Here is a 17147-nt window from a genome sequence, read left to right as displayed (position 1 = left end):
TTAAATGAACATTTATCCTCCCAAAATGTTGGAATATTAACTGAAAGAACAAGGGAGGGAAAAAAACACCTAGAGGAACAGTTAGCATAGTCTTATGTGCCAAAAGAGAGCAATGCATAAACCAATAACTGATTTTTATTTTTAGGAAACGCAGTAACTTCCTAAATCTGCTATAAAGTAACCTACAAAGTGTTAAAGAAAAAATGCTGGCAGAAGAAGTTTTAATATAGTTTTGTTCCCAGAACTGTTGTGCTGGAAAAAAAAAACCTAATTAAACACCACCAAGAGTGTGGGATCTCACAGCGAACCTCGCAACTTTTTAAAATGGCTTGGCACAGGATTTAGTGCCGACTGTTCCACTTTGATGAGCCAAGCAAGTCTATTGGCATGTGCTCGGGGACAGGTGACATCTGTACTGAGAGGAGAAGAAGAAGATTCTGGATTTGAGATGAAGGTATAACAACATGCAGGAAGTTTTGAACAAACTTAAAGACAGATAGGCTGCGAAAATTAAATTAAAACATTTTAGGTGCAAAATGTAGTTTTGGAGAAGAAATTCCAACTCAAAAAGAAACATTTATCTTTTCCAAACCTGAATAAAAAAGCTGTTCTCAGAGGAAAATAAGGTCCCCAGAACACTGTTTGAAGCTAGAAAGGTGGCAGGGTCCGCCAAATATAAACAAAGTAAAACAGTATGATATTTGTTTTGTTTGTTTATTCGGTTGTGAAAACAAAGACAGTTTGTTTGGTTAGTTTGTTTCAATGAAGATCTTTCCTGAAAGTGTTTCAGGCTGGTAATGTCACTTTGTTGTGTCAGTTGTGAGTTATTATTTGGACGCGTGTATCAGGTTATAACCAGTCAGCCATCTCTGGAGGCGACGCAGCATGAGGTGAGCCTGTGTACCACCCAGAGCATGTGCTGATGTCCTGCCGGCCAGCTCAGAAACAAACTGCTGCACCGTGTGTGCGTTTGCCTGTATGTGTAACTGATGTGCGTTGTTGGCTTTGCCCCTTGGTGTGTGAGTGCCCCGTCGTGACAGTGGAGGCTGACAAGACAGCAGGTTTACACACACACAACACACACACACACACAAGCATTCCCGGAGGATCTATATAAGCTGTGTTGTGAGGCATGGGGGACATCCATTACAAAAACCCCTGTGGTTCAAAACCCCTGGAGCTAGCTGCTGGTTCTCACACACTGAGAGACAAACTGCTCCGAACACACACACACACACACACACACACACACACACACACCGAGAAACAAACACATGACCTACAGACAAGAAATTGCAAACATCTACAAACACGTTCACGCCGTGAAGCCTAATGGAAATGGCTCCTTGTACATATTCTCTTGCACACCAAGTGAGATGAAAAATTCATAAAGAAAGTCACAACTGACACACACACACACACACACACACACACACACACACACACACACACACACACACACACACACACACAGGAGACAGAGAAGTCAGACAACCCATGACAGTGCTGGAATGAGTTTGTCATGTTGATGGTAGGGGGGAACTATTTGGCACTACGCGTTCAAAATCGTCTGATATTGTTCTTCTGTTCTCTGACAATGTGAGCACATGTGGCAGCAACAGGGCTGACACATTTTTGGTGATGCGTGTGTGTGTGTGTGCGCGCGCGCACAAATATAAGAAGGTAACAGTAGCTTAATTCGGTTGTGCATGAATGCAGACGTGTGAGACAAAGATTAAGATATCCTTGTACAAACTGTGTGCATACATGCGTGTCCGTGTGTGTGTGTGTGTGTCTACTCTTTTAATGAGCCACACACGCCAGCAGGGTTCCCCATCAGTCTGCTGTCTCTCAATTGGACCTACTGAGGAAATAGCTGACCTCCAGCGTTCATTTCCCAGAATTCAATGGGAACCAGGGTGCCTAGCAGGGCACCCAGACTGGGAGGTAGAAAGGAAGATACTGACTAAAAAGGAGGGAAATAAAGAGATCATCCCAAGGAGTACCTGCAAACCAGTTTGACCTTTACACAATTACTGGCAGGTCTGGTTGTGAGGGAGGGTGATCACAGAGACTAACTAACTGAAAAGAAAAGACGACTGACAGCAGGTGGAGAAGTGGAGCAGAGCTGCCTCCACGCACTCGTGCTCACACACACCTGTGCGCACACGAGCGGATCAACGCACAGATGAACACACTCATCAAACATCATCTAGCAGACTACCATGTGGAGACACACAGCATGCTGCACAGTGCCTTCCTCACTACCTCTTGAAGAGAGAATAAATCAGTGATTATCATATATCCCCAGGCGTTAAGCAACATCCTTGATGTACTTTAGATAGACAGAGCAAAAGAAGCGAGTCGAGGAAACTCGGAGAAAAAAAAAGCGGGCATCGTGGGAGCTTAGTGTGAGAAATCACATCCCGTAACGGTGCTAGTTGATTCTGGTTCATGACCTTTTACATTTGCCCAGTTTTCTAAACTCACCACCGCGATGTCGATCAAAACAACCTGGAAATACTCGGAGTCCATTTCGAGTCCACTTAATATTATTGTCGTCGTGCAGTGTTTATCCAAGCGCATCGATAGTGCATTATTCCCCGCTTCTCAGCAGAAGAAGACCAATTAAACGGCAAACAATTTACCTCTCATTTTCCCGTCTCCTGAGCACCAGGCCAGTTGAAGATGATGGACGCAAGCAATTTCTTTAACACGGCAACCATGCAAATCACTTTCAGTGGCTCTCCCTCAGCTGCTTTCCCCCACGGTACTCTAGATTGCAGCCTCCTTTCCTAATTGTTCCCAAACATCTCAGGCCAGCAGCGCGAGTTAATTGAGAAGGAGAAACGTTGATCTCCCGTGATAGAAAGTCTTGCATAAATGAGTGTTCCCAAAATGACTATCCGCACCAAACCGGCAAGCATAAAAGGCCGTTCTTCGGTTCAACCACAATTCTGTAAAGTATGTGTTGTTGTTGTTGTTGCTTGTCTGGACCTTCTCAACATTCTGGGTTAACAGTAGTAGAGTAAGTAAATCATCTGGATTGATAATCAACAGGACTTAAAACGCACAGTATGTAATTTCTGCCGCCAGGGGTCCCTCAATCAAAAAACAAAAGAACGCAATTAGCATGGAATAATGGGAGCTGCCAATCTATCTGACATGAGTCAGGCAGAAATGTTCACTGACAAGGTTATGTGTTAAAGTTTTATTCAATGTTATGTTAAGACACATTTACCAGCTTCACTCTTTACTCTCTGACTCCCTCCTGGAAGTTACAGCAACAGGTGGCTGATTGAAAAGCACCATTACCACCAAAAATCACAGATTTCTCTGGGTTTGAACATTTGAGATGATCTAAGTACACAGCTCAACAAAATGTATAACAAACGGTCTAGTCGTTTTAGTTGCAGAAACATTGAATGTGATATCTTTAAAAGAAAAATGGGGTTTATCAATTATTCTGTAGTGAGGAGCTAGGAACACCCAGGAATCCCGTAAGCAGGTCTTCACTCAAAACTTTGAACTGCTTGAATCAATGGCTCCCAACCTCTTAAGGCAGCAAAGGATAAAGCAGGTCTCAAGATGACTAAGAGTGTGAGACAGATCTGCAACCCCCCAAAAAGCTTTTTTTTCTGACTTTTTCTTCCTCCCCTTTCCTACCAAATTATTTAATATCTGAAAACCACAGAGGCAACTGCTAACTCTCTGACAACTGATGCATGCAAAGAGGAACAGTGGGGCTCAAAATATTGCTTCTTTTTTTAAGGGAGAGTAATCCAGAAAGGTTGGGAAGACAGGTTTCAATTATTGTGCAAGTTAACAGTGGCCATCACTTTGGCTCATATCGCTTTTTGACAACAGGGTACAGCTCGGGTTTTCCTTTGATTAAGTCCTTTGACATCGTCAGACTAGTGATGGACAGTTAAAAAGAGATTGAAATCAATGCAGCAGAGCCAGAGCTAACATCTTTTATGCTCCACTTGTCAAAACCTGTTGCCTACATTACCCTTGATAAAAATCTTTCAGAGGCTGTTCAGGTGTGTTTTGCTCATAGCAGCTAATGTAGCTCCTAGTAGCCTTGAGGTTACAGAGGTCTGGTAAGTTCACCCTCGTTTCTAACTCTGCACAGATTTATTTCACTTTCAAACTTGTAGTCTTCAGACCCCAGTGACGTTGCCTCAGGTGACATCACTTCAAGCAATTTATCAGAATTTGCACAGCTCCCCGTGGAGCCGCAAAGAGCTTCATAAAACCTCTTTCCACATGTGTAGTAGTACTCTACAAGACTTGTAAACAGACTTTGATGTGTAAAATTGGTTGAGTTCCCCTTAAATAAGAGATCATCTCCCATCTCCCGTACTGGCTTTTTCATGCTGCAAGCTACTAGTAGAATTTTAATTATGAGTAGCTTCCAAAACAACTGCCAATCCATTTAAAATTTACCACAAACCACTTGTGAACTCTGGAGCCCAGTAGAGCTATTGTCAAACTGTTTTGCAGGCAGGGGTTTGTATGGGACTTAACCACAGCTTCAAGTAAACAGGTTTATAACAGGGCAATATTTATACCATTATTCTTGTTTATATATATTGAGTGTTGCATTACTCCTTTTCTAGACCTTATTTAGTGTCTTGCCAAGTCAATAAAGAACTTATTAATATTTATGATGATGGAATAGAGAGGAGTAAAGGGATTTTTGGAGAGAGTGAGGACGATAAAGAGGAGATGAAGATGTGAATATCCATCCAGTACATATAACAGCTCCCTGCATTACCATGGCTGTAAACAGTGTGTGAAGAAGAATCGAGGGCATGCAGCTAAAGCTAACACGGTTAGCAACCCCCCCCCCCCTCCGCTCCCTGATGCACATGATCAAAGAGATGTTTCCGACTGCTAAATGGATGAACACGAAATGAAGAGTCGGCTTTGAGAGCAGCATTGTGGGTGGGCGGGGGCCGCGATCTGCAGAATGAGTCAGCTCGTTGACATATCTAATGCCAGGTCTCAGACCGTTTATTATACACTCATGAAGAAACGGAAATGACACAGCACAAACATTCAAGTCCCCGATTCACTATTTATAGAAAGTGGTCGAAAGTAACTAAGTACATTTACTCAAAAACTGTACTGTACACAATTTTGAGCCATACTTTACTTGTGTATTGTTATTTTCTGCTACATACTTCTACTCCACTACAGTTCAGAGGCTTTTTCCTCCTTCATCATGCTTTCAGCTTTTTTGACATGTTACGTTACTGCAGGTAGATTTTGCTGCTTCACAGTAAAAGGTAAATAAGAGAGGACTTTTATTGTGAAGAATTTATAGAAAATGACACGTTTATCACCAAATTAGTGGAGTTTTGTTAGCAGCTATTCGTTGATAATACTGCAGGGAGGAAGAATTTTTTACAGCCACTCTGTTGACCACTATGTGAGACAACACGTCTTCAGTTAATGGCACACCTTCAAGCGGTTAGCCGTGTTGTAAAGGAAATGTAAATCCCTGCCACGCTCTGCGGACGCGCCAAGTCAAGCTGAGCCAGTGGATGTGTATGGAAAACCCCATATATAAAGTCGATGAACCACCTTTTCCGGCCTAAACATTACAGGGATGAATATATTAATGCATCAAAAATTCTAGTTCAGTAAGATAATTTATTTTATTCTGAAATGCTATTCTATTCTGCATGATGAATACTTTTGCTTTTGGGACTATAAGTATATTTTCATGCTATTTTTACCAAAGTACAAGTCCACCTCTGCAAAATAATCTGTATCTCTAAGGAATCTTTGCTAACTGAAAAAAAGGGTCAATGACAGGGAAAGGATTTCACTTCAACTTAATCCAAAGACCAGGCGAACCAAGTTGACAAACAGTAAGACTGAAAAATGATTACGGTCTGTCAACTTGACTCACGTGATCTTTGGATTAAGCTGACGTGAATCCCTTCTCTTGTCTACCCGAGTATTTGATCCCTCAGTGGACCGCCTGACCTACACAGCAGCCAAGTAACAGAGTGACAGAGAGAGTGAGAGAAAAAAAGAAAATGAAACGTGTCTGTCTTGTCGGTACGTCCCAGCGGAGCTATCATTAATTAAGCGTGAGATTGGTTCTCTCCACTTCCCACCCCTGTCTCTCATTCTGTTGATCCTGACACGTCGGGGGATTCGTCACTTCTCACCTCTGAAAAAGAAACAGCTAGTGCTGGTGAAGTGGACCAAAAATAGATGTGCGAGAAGATACCAAAACACACACATTTCAGTCCACACGTGGGCTCACACACACGCACCCTCCTCCTGAAACCGCTCCACACATGCAGGCTGGAGTCCAGCACCGTGTCAGATACCTATAGCTCTCTTTCAGCACTGCAGTACATCACTAATGATAGCTCAACTCCCTCAACTCCCCTATACTACCCTGAGGGGTGGAGAAATCTGCCAAACTGGTACAGGTCCTCTCTTTACCTCTCACACCACGGTATTTGACAGCCAACAAGGGAACAGCAAAATTAAAGGCCTTGGCAAATGAAATTCTGTGACACAGCGGTGTGAATCAAAGCAGACGCTGCCATGGGAGGCTGTGGAGGAAAAATGAACAAGGCGCGCTCTCAGAAGGAATACAAAAGTAAAATGAAAAGTTTGCGATGGCAAAAAAAACTGCATTTTAATCGTTAAGTTACCAGTATAGTAAGTATATCATCTGGCATCTAACTGGGTATTGAAAAAAGAGCTACGGCTTCATCATTTCACCTTGAAAAGGAGAGCACATTGTAGAAAAGTGTCTTTCATAACACGCAAAACTTTATTGACTTCCTTTGATATTAATAGCCTATGACACAGAATGCCATTTTCTCAGCGATGCCACATTTCTTTCTTATCTGATGTGACCTTGTTGATGGTGCTGCAGACGGTGGTGTAATGTATCTCAGCTCAGTCATCATCATCGCAGATTATTGATGCCACGCATAGACAAAATGGATATGGACCGTTTCGCTTTCGCTCCAGACCTGCACACCACACATATTGCAGCTCGACACTGGGTTTTTCATTGTCATTTCTGTCCAAATCACAGGGTATTTAGCGGCTTTCCAACAGCTCTGGCTCTGGCTCCCGTCTCACACTTGCTCAGATAGAGATGTACAAGTGTCAGCACTGACATGAAGGGCCATCATTACTGCACGCCAGGCAATCTCTAGTTTAGGTGAAGAGGCTGATAACAGTGGTCCCTGTCTGTCGTACACCGCCCAACCTCTCCCCTAACCCTGCCTCCCCCCTAAGGGAGAGTTATTGCTTTAATATGAACTACGAATGGTTGAATTTGTCCTCTGGGTGTCAAAGGACTGCTCGCCGTGATTACTTTCTTGGCACGGCCGTGACATTCATTGGCTAGGACTCAGGACGTATTGGAGAAAGGCCTCAGTTAGACCGGATCGGGTGAGTGACAGATGGAGACGGACAGAGACAGAAATAGAGAGACAGAGAAAAAGAGAGGAATGTAGAGAAAAGGAGCAGTGGCAAGGCTGGCTTTGCACACCTCAATGAGCAGCAGCACTTCAATCCCTGATAGAATGAGAAATACAGTATCCTGACCTTGACTGATCAAGCGGGGAAAAAAGCAGCGCGGCTACAATCCACCCACGCGCAGTCACACAAAAGTCACAGAAAAATATCAAAAAGTGGAGGACAAGAGGACTTTTGTGTTTTTGACATTTCACTTTGTAACATTTTTAAACCTGATTGTGGAGAAAACAAAACATTTAGCCCACAGACTCCCGTTGTTTTCCACACGACTCAGAGGACGGGTACCCTTATCTCCTAAAGGAAAAATACGATTGAACACTACACTCTGGATGGTAAATAACGGGTTTAAATCAGTAGATTGAAATTTTGGGAAATAGTCTATTACTTTCTTGTCAAGAGTTATATAAGAAAAATGATACCACGTGAATATGAAGCGTGAGACAGCAACCCGTTAGCTTAGCATAGCATACAAGCACCTTGAAGATATTAATTAACTTAACCCACTTCATCTTGTTTGTTTAATTCATTCACTTTAACACTTAAGAGAAAAAACGACAACTCAATGTCACTTATATTCTTTTTACATGGAGTTATGTGGCGAGATATTTCTTGGCCAGTGCACACTGACTTCATGGAGGTTAATAGTCCCATCAAAGAAATAGTCTGGCACAGAAAATGGCAAATGCAGCTTTTAAACTTTGTTTTTGTACCTGTCATCTTACTCTTGGCAAGGAGGTGAATAAGAGCGTTTCCCAAAATGCTGAACTGTTCCTTAAAGATAAATCTGAGATATTAAAATACATTGTTGACTCATCTGTATTTATTCCCTGCTTATTTGTCAGAACACGCAGAGATGAATATCCACGTATACCTCGTGTCCCATCAGACTCACCTGAATAGTTGGTGGCGAGCGCTGTTTGCGGGTCGTCGTGGTGGAAAGCGTGGTGGTGGTCTCGATGAAGGTGGTGGACATCTCCGGCGGCACCGAGGTGGTGGTGCGTGCTGCGCCCCTGCTAGTGGGCACGTCGCCCACCAGCCGCACACTGCCATTCACCTTGATGTTGACGTGGCCCTCTGCGGCCATGTTGAGGACTTTGAGGCCGTTGTAGTAGAGACCGGAGAGCTGGCCCTGGTAGGGTCGCTTCCGGTCGTTTCCACCGATGGAGATAGTAGCCTGGGTGTTGAAGATTGTCAGCTGCCGGCCTGGCGCACGAGGGAGGGAAGCGGGTGTTAACATGTTTATGATGGAGAAATTATAAAGCTGTCATAAAAAAGCTCTAATTTCAACATGCATCGTCTTAAGAGGAGCTACATTAATGGAAAACTTCAACAAAGACTAAAAATGTCTGTTATCAGTATTGTTTTACTGCTCGGTTAAATGAGTGTGGATGGAGTTGAAATGGTTAAAAGTATAGTGTTGATGCAACATGCTTTTAAACTGAAAGAAGTACCCCACCTTTCTGTTCATAAAGGATTGCAGCTATATGCTCTCTTATCTACAGTAGGAAGGCTTTTTCCCTTTTGATATACAAGAAAAAAGCTGCCCTGAAAGAGGCCGCTAATGCTGAAAACAACAGACGCTATGCGGCTATAGGAGCATTATCGTTAGGGAGCAAAACACATGCAGGTGTGAAAAAAAAAATGTTTGAAAAATGAGCTGGAACACGTTCCACGGGCACTCTTAATATTCTCTGGACAAAACAGTGGACTCCTGCGGTAAAATGATTAATAAATATGTATACAGGCTTTGGCATATTATGATAAAGTACGAGCAATACACACTCACTGCATGTCATGGTGAATTTCATTAAGAGAGGCCTAAATATCATTGTCAAAACACACCGCTCATGCATTAATTATAAAATGAAAATACACCAAACTTTCACAATACAGAAATCATAATTAAAAATCTAATTGTCGTATAATTTACAGACACATGGCACTGCAAGCTTGTTATATCTGCGGCACTTGCACAATTAAAATACATAATACGTCGGGTATGGAATGACAGGGAGAGGACGGTCAGGCCACAGAAGCGAAAATGAAATAGCACGTGTGGAGTCATGCATGCAGCAGTAATGGCGTTTATCAAGACCTGTCTGTGTTTTAGCGGTTGTTAAAGGGACTTTATAATCAGGTTAAGATGTTTATGTGCAATGAACTTTAAAGCAGTTTATAATGATGTTATATCGACTAAGAAAATTTAACACGCACCAAAAGAAAAAAGAGGAGGAGTAGACTTTTTTTAATCCCCGCAAATGTTTTTAAACATAAACGAGGTGCCGACTTGATCGTCTCAGTGATTATTAGTGCACCTTGGCGGGCACGCTGTGTCGCTTTGCCGTCAAAAAGGCTCCAATTAGCAGTCTATCACCAAACAAGCGAGGATTTTTATCATGTGTGATGTGTATAACTGCAATCAGATGAATTACAGCGGGGAGAAACACCTGCTGTTTGGAAAGTTTTCAGGTGAATGTGCCCACTGATTAGTTTGTTCTCAAACATTGCAGAGGATTTAAGCCAAGGGAGCTAATTCTCCTCTCAAAACAATCGGCCTACTGTTGCAGCATAGATAATGCCTAGTCTCCCAGTCAATTGTGCAAAAAAGGCAAAAAATCAGGAGCAGTTGATGCTTAAAATCTTATTGTTGCACTGTTTGTAAAATCTCTTTCCAGTCCCTTTAACTGGACACCATGATTCAACAAAATTTAAAAAAGATGACAATGACAAAAACAGGAAAGAAAAAAGAAAAAACAAAGGAAAGAGCAAAAACTAACAAACAACGCTTTGTTTTACTTGTTTTTTAAAGGGTTTAAGGGGTGGTTATCCATTCTCAGAGGTTGAAAAGGGAACAAGCCAATGGAATGACAGAAAAAGAAAGAAAAAAAAAAACATTCTATAAGTTCGATAGAGATTTACCTTTCTCCTGAAGCCAATCTTCTACTGGCCGGGTATATTTGAACGGGATTTTCTTATTTGCCATTTGATAGCGCTCAATGTCGCTGTTGCCTTTAAAGTTTGAAAGTTTAACAAACAGCTTGAAACAGTTGGCAACAGCAACAGACATCACACATTTATACAGTGGTTTATGATGAGTTTTATCTTTGTTTAGAAATATTTATAAAAGCTTTATGATGATTTTTTTTTTCAAGTAGCTTTAGTTTAAACGTTTAAAATTCATATTAACACAGCACACTCCACACCTAAATTTAACCAACTATACATTGATTAAAAAAAGCACAACACATATCCAAAAGCCTCACTGCATTAAAAAAACAAACAGGTTAAAAAACACAGAAGATACATCACAGTCTACATAACAAGTCCTGTAATACATTCATCATATTACATAATGAAGACAAAAGGAAGGCTATCAAGCGGTTAAAAAGGTAGACATGCGTTTACTGCCTTCTCTTGAAGCAAAGTGGGGGTAATTAATGTGCACTAATTCTCCCACTGGACACCACCTGCTTTTACATTTCAAGGGCCAAGGAATGATTCTCTGCAGAAGCTTATTTGGAAGAAAGGAGCTGTGTAGCAGGTTTGCAGGAGGGGAAAGGGGGGCAACCATGGAGAAGGAAGTGGTAATTTGAAGTACTGCAGGCCTACTGGGAGGCAAGTCCCACAGTGACACAGATTTGAGGAGAACAATGCATACAAATGAGATCATTACTGACATGGTGGGAGGCCTTTTGGGTTTAAGAAAATAAAAAAATAAAAAATAGGCACAACCCCCACAGCTGCCACATTCCCCTCTTTAGAGACCGCGGCTAACATGTTCCAGGTATATGGGAATTATGGATGATCTACTACCTTTTTACAGGCGATGTTGTGCGTGTGTGTACTTGTGTATTATTTCTGGCATGATGCGATTTCTTGCTGTGCGCGCGCCACGATGCAATATTTAGTCTGACAATCACAGAGGCATTCCCTCTGCAAGTCTGTCGACCCTGAGAATTGAGACGTTCAGCTGTGTCTCCAAACACTTGGAGAGTATGACAAAAGACTGTGAAGCCTGTATAGAATTATGAATGACACCATGATGTCACTCAGTTCCCAGGTGGCAGCGCATTTGGAGGGAAAAAAAGAGGCACCGGTATGGCATCGTTTATAACACAAGTGAAAGGGCAAGTCTTTATAATTGTGAGAAAAGGTCCTCTGGAAAATTGGCTTGCGAGGATTCTCACAGGTGATTTATCTATGGACAACATCACACACACACACGCAACACACATATACTCGTGGGGATCCACCTGACTACGGGTGTGACCGCAGAGTTTCTTGCGACAATATCATGTTTGTGTTTGAAGCATCTTATTTCATATTTTTTCCTGGTTCAGTTATGTGCTGTATGCATGATTTTGAACTGTCCAAAGTACTTAGGCTTGTCTCAGTTTCCTCTCCTTGTCTCTGTTTATCTTTCCATCGTTCCTTCCCTCCCTTTCGTACTCAGAGAGAAACCAGCCAAGAGCTCAGTTTATAGCCAGCTGGGAAGGAGTGTGGATATGGCTGCAAGGGAGCTGAAGGAGCTAAAGGACTGTGTCCGGAGCGTGCCAGCAGGTTAATCAGCTACTAGCAGGACTCCCTCCCCATTCCTTTGATCTCGGGCAGGTTGCGGTTGGCAGCCAAATGCACTCTCCTCTGGACAAGGGCCACAGAGGGAGGCATGATGGTTGTATGTGAGACCGGGGGGACGGACGGGAAAGGTCGGGAGTTTGGGGGAGTAGGTTGAGGATTGGGGCGAGAATAACAGGGGAGGGAGAATATGAGGCATTTTACAAACCACCACTCTTGTATTGTCACTTAGCCAGAGTGAAATCGCACCTGGAACTGAGAGAAGCTGGGTAAAAGCTCGGTGTGCATTGCTAATGGCGCGGTCTCAGGTATAGCTCTTACATTGTTCGAGGTGATTAATGAGGTGACAGTCCCCCTTGTAATGAATACACCACAAGCTAATTGTCCAACTAATGAGAAAAATCTCTCTAGTTTGTCAATTTGATGTTCAATTTCCAAAGGTGACTCCAAAATGGATGACCTTGCCAATAAAAGCGCTATTGTTTATTATGAAATCACTCTGCCTTCAAGGTTTCGGGTTCTTTCTGCAGCAGACTAGACAGATATTTCCTCATAGATTTTTCATCAACCTTTCAGTACTGCAGAGAGGAAAGAGCAATTTAGCACCATTATGTGTTTGATGTTTTGTCACTGGCAAAGAGCCCATGTTGGTTTAATCTAAAATCTATAGCACAGTTGTTGGTTCATACGCTCAACTTATACAATCCCTGTATATAATATGTATAATACTCTCAGGCAAACCCTAACCCACTTTAATGGATGGATTTTTTTGGTTATGCCTACATACTGTACTGGTGTAGCAAGAAGTTGCCACCCAATATTTCCCAAGAATTTCAAATAGCCATTCATGAGATATTAAAAGTGCCTCAGAACATATTCAGTCGGTTAGCTTAAAGGGTCCTCGAACACAAAAGTAATTTCTGGGTTTCAAAGTATTTTCTGTAAATAAACATTGCTGGGCGATCTCTTATTTATTCTGTAGTCTTATGTAATCTGTTGACATTTTTTGTGTTTACATGCAGTCTATATGTATCTCTTCTTTATAGCCCTAATCAATGCTCTCAGCATTTCTTTTTTTTTTCTCTCTCAGCCAAAAACAACGTCTAAATGTTTGCCCCTTTGGTGGCAACTATTCAGTCAACACAAACACTGGCACGGCGACAGTCGTCTGCTGGTTGTTCGCTTCGTTCCGTTCAGTTTGCTTGCCAGACTAATCTCACTGGGGTTCCATCACAGGGCCAGAGCTGAGAGCGCATCAAAACTGTGAAAATGGCTACCGTGACAGGCTCCTGGCATTCTCTCCATTTGGGGATGATGAGTACATTTGATATACTGTGGCCCTGTCCAAAAATCATCATTCCTCTGCTCAACTTCCATAGCAAGCTGTTGCAGCCCCTGGTTATGAATATCCTGCGCCACCCACCTCTTTTCCAATCTACACCTGACTTTCATCTTTGTCTCTCCTTCTCTCAGTCTCTGGCTATTCATTCATCTACCCGACTTTCTTTCTTTTCCCTCTTTCTCTTCAGCCCACCATCCGTCCAGCTATCCTCTGCTCCTTCATGTGATTCTCTTTCTCTCTCTGATGCAATCAGTCCTCCTTGCTCTTCATGCCTGAATCAGGCCTCTTCAGCTGAAGCCACAATTCTGGTATCATTTATCTACTTTTCACTCACTCTTTATTCCCTTTCTCTTCTTCTCCACCCATCTATCTGTCTCTATGTCAGCTCTCTCTCTCCCTTTTGTCAACTTATTCCTGTCATCTACTCCATTAAATGCTTCTGTATTCCCTCAGTGGCTGCATTTCTTTTCTCTTCACCCATGTCGCTCTGTTTCTCTTGCTTGCTTTCCCTCTATCCTCCTTCCATTCGCTCTCAGATGTCAGACAAAGCCAGGGAGTAAATTCATCATTTATCAGGTCGCTCTGAAATTTATGGTATTGAAAGGATGAATTAGACTGGCGGCTTCGATGCTCAGCTTAGTCTGAGTTCTGAGAGCGACAGAGATTGTGTCTCAGATAGGGCTAATCATGTTTGGCCCTGGGGACACGTGGGGATTTATCTTGCTCCCGAGGAATTGTTTTGTCTGTATTTCAAGACAAAGATTGGCAGATATTTTGAGACGGCACAACTCATTGTGTCTGTTTCAGGTTGTAGCATGGGCGTAGGTTTCTATATAGATGGTCGTGACATGTCACAACCAATGTTCGAGGATTGCAAAATAGTCACTACCAATATTTGTCTGCTGCTGAGCCAGTAGTAACGTTAGTGAGTGGTAGTAGTGAACATCTTCCAAACTGTGTCCGCTACTTGAAATGGATAAGAGGAAGAAACAGCTGAGAAACAGCGATTAAAAAGTTGAAGTCTCTGGAGGTGGAGGCTGCTAAATGTGCGAAGTTGACGGAGCTTTTTGGTGCCGGGACCAGTGACACCGACCCGCCAGCAGCCACAGGTGCTGCTGCGCCGGGAGACGAGGGAGGAGGACCTGACGATGATGAGCGAGTGGAGGCAGACAGGGTCAGTAACGTCAGCCTGGGGCTGGCTCGCTAAATGTTTGAGACATGTCCAAAACAAAGTAAAAAAACGTTTTTACATTGAATGTGATGCGACCTCACTAACTGCATACTGATGAACGCAGCTGCCGCTAATGCTAACGTAGCTGCCGCTAATGCTAACGTAGCTGCCGCTAATGCTAACGTAGCTCCTCAGGGACTGAAGTCGTTATTTTCTAACTTTGACAATCTAACATGTGGCAGCACATCAGCCCAGAGTTAAAGGGCTGTGACTGTTGGTAGTTGTGGTTGATTTTGTTCAAATACGCCGAATTGTGATATTATGGGTTATTATTGTTCAGATGATTTAGCTAAGCTAGCTAACAGATGCTAACGTCAGCGGTCTCTTGTTGCCATAGCAACAGTAAACATTCACGTGGCCTGATGAGCTGTAAACAGAGATACAAAACACAAGTAAACCTATAGCAAATAATAAATTTAATTTGCAATATTTACCATTGAATTTATTGTAATCTTTCAATTCATTTATTGTTTACTGAGGTGATAACTATCTAATAGGTATAATTTGTGTGTAAATGTGTTACTTTTACTGTAGTTTTCAAATGGCTGTGTATAGTGTTAGTGTATAGTCTTGAGCATTTTCAGGTCACAAAGATCTGGCTTTTTTGCATTGGGAAACACTAGTAAAGTGTCCTAATGAAAACACGACAAAGCCATTTGACTACCTTGTTCATAAATGATGGTGTCAGGACTTTTTTTTATGACACACACACTTTCATTGATAGGAATACTTGGTTTTGAGGAATGACCTCTATTTTGAGCATGTGACATGCTTTTGCAGGTTATCAACAAGGTTTTGCAGTTTGTACTAATTGTTTTGAGAAATGCACCAACTGTTGTGCAAATGTAAGTAATGATGTGAGAAAAACTCCACCCCGTCTCTGGTTTTGGGTTCTTCCCGTTAGTCTCGTCCCACCCCTGGTCATAACATAACTTCTGTTGTGATTTGACACTATAATGAACAAAGATTGATTGGTTGATTGCTATAGCTGTCAGTTTTAGTCCTTGAGTTCATAGCTACGTGCTTTATTTGTTAACTGCTATCAAGGAATATGACTCTCCTTTGTAGTATGTGTGAGAAAGGACGCCACGAGATTTGTGGACTTCTTCGTGGTGTCCGCTGATAATATAGTGGGCTGGTCTGGACAGAAAATGCCAGAGCTGAATTTTTGTCCCAGTCCACCCCTGGTAATGTCACTACCAAAGCTGAGACCAAACCTACGCCCTTGGGTTGTAGGAGTTGTAACACTGTGTGCATCGATGCATGGACGAAGGTCTTTGTGTATTTGACTGCATGTGTGTCTGAAAATAAACACAAGGCCATTCTGGTTATGACCGACCCTCTTGTACCCACCACAAATGATGAAGCACACACACAGACGCACTTTCCCCGAGGCTCAAGCAGGGTAGTTAGGCTAATGGTCATTCATCTGAGACAACGCCTGAACCTCGGCCAGCTCCGGCAAAGTGTGATGCACAATTTCCGCCTGGCTCGGTCTAGTAATTCTTTGATTCAAAGATTCAAACTCATGCAAAAAGCTCATGTAATCCAAAAATCAAAGAGTACAGGGATTCGGAGCGTTATATAAGGAAACCGGAACCCTCTCACTAAACAAAGACGAGCCCCTGCAGTAACGTGGGTTGTCACAAAAGTACACACGATTGTCGGAGAGATGCGCAGCCCTGATGAGCAATTAATGGAAACGGACGAGCAACGCAGATAAAAAGGAATTTGAGGACAAAAAACAGAAGATCTGAGAGGGCACCGTGAGAGGAGGGAATAATTAGAGAAAGAGAGAGACAAATCAGTCAACACACACACACACACATATATATCCAACGCCCACTCACAGACACACACAACCTGAACACGGGTAAGCCGCAGAAGCCGGATGAAAAATGCTGCTGTATGGGATCAGTGTGGTTATATTGTTGTGTAGAAGAATGGGACTGTGAAGCGCAGAAGTCCTTCTGTGTCTTATTTCTCCGATATTTACTCGCTAACAATGTGAACATTTTATCTTGTAAACCTGTTTGCGATAATCAGGCTTGGTAAATTGTGTGTAGATTAAATATTAGTTTCAGGGAAAAGACTTTTTGGGCAGATGTATTGTGGGTTTAGCCGGTGTTACATCCTCGGATCTTAGTCACATGTCATTCAATCAATGAAGGCGAAAGAGAAAATTTCTGAAAACGTTAAAGGATAACTCTCACAGTGTCGATCGAACCTGAATATTATTACTTGTGTAAAGGAATCTATGGCTGTTGTGGTTCTGAGTGTAGATCAATTCAATTAAGATAAGAGATGATGAACTGACTCAGTTAGTCTAAAACAAATTAAATGTCAGTTTCCTCAGTATGCAACTATGTGTACCTGTGCTGAAGGATGCATCTTCTTTGGTTTTCCAGCAAATTATACAAGGGTTGAAGTGTAATATTTTAAAAAGTTCTTAAAAATCTACTCCAGAGACAT

At 42.3% G+C, this 17147-nt stretch overlaps 1 protein-coding gene across 1 annotated transcript in view; it reads right to left on the bottom strand.

The window, feature by feature from the left end:
* LOC141017921 (neurexin-3b) overlaps positions 1 to 17147 on the bottom strand; it is a 286422-nt gene that overhangs the window by 24722 nt on the left and 244553 nt on the right. The window contains exons 21-22 of the mRNA XM_073492732.1: positions 10447 to 10536; positions 8420 to 8730 (exon numbers count right to left, since the gene is read on the bottom strand). Of these exons, the coding sequence (XP_073348833.1) occupies positions 8420 to 8730; positions 10447 to 10536 (401 nt within the window). The remainder of the gene's footprint in view (positions 1 to 8419; positions 8731 to 10446; positions 10537 to 17147) is intronic.

Source organism: Pagrus major, chromosome 22 (genome assembly GCF_040436345.1).
Source record: "Pagrus major chromosome 22, Pma_NU_1.0".
Classification (NCBI taxonomy): Eukaryota; Metazoa; Chordata; class Actinopteri; order Spariformes; family Sparidae; genus Pagrus; species Pagrus major.
Note: the sequence above shows the minus strand (reverse complement) of the source record. Positions and strands in the feature narration are given on the sequence as shown.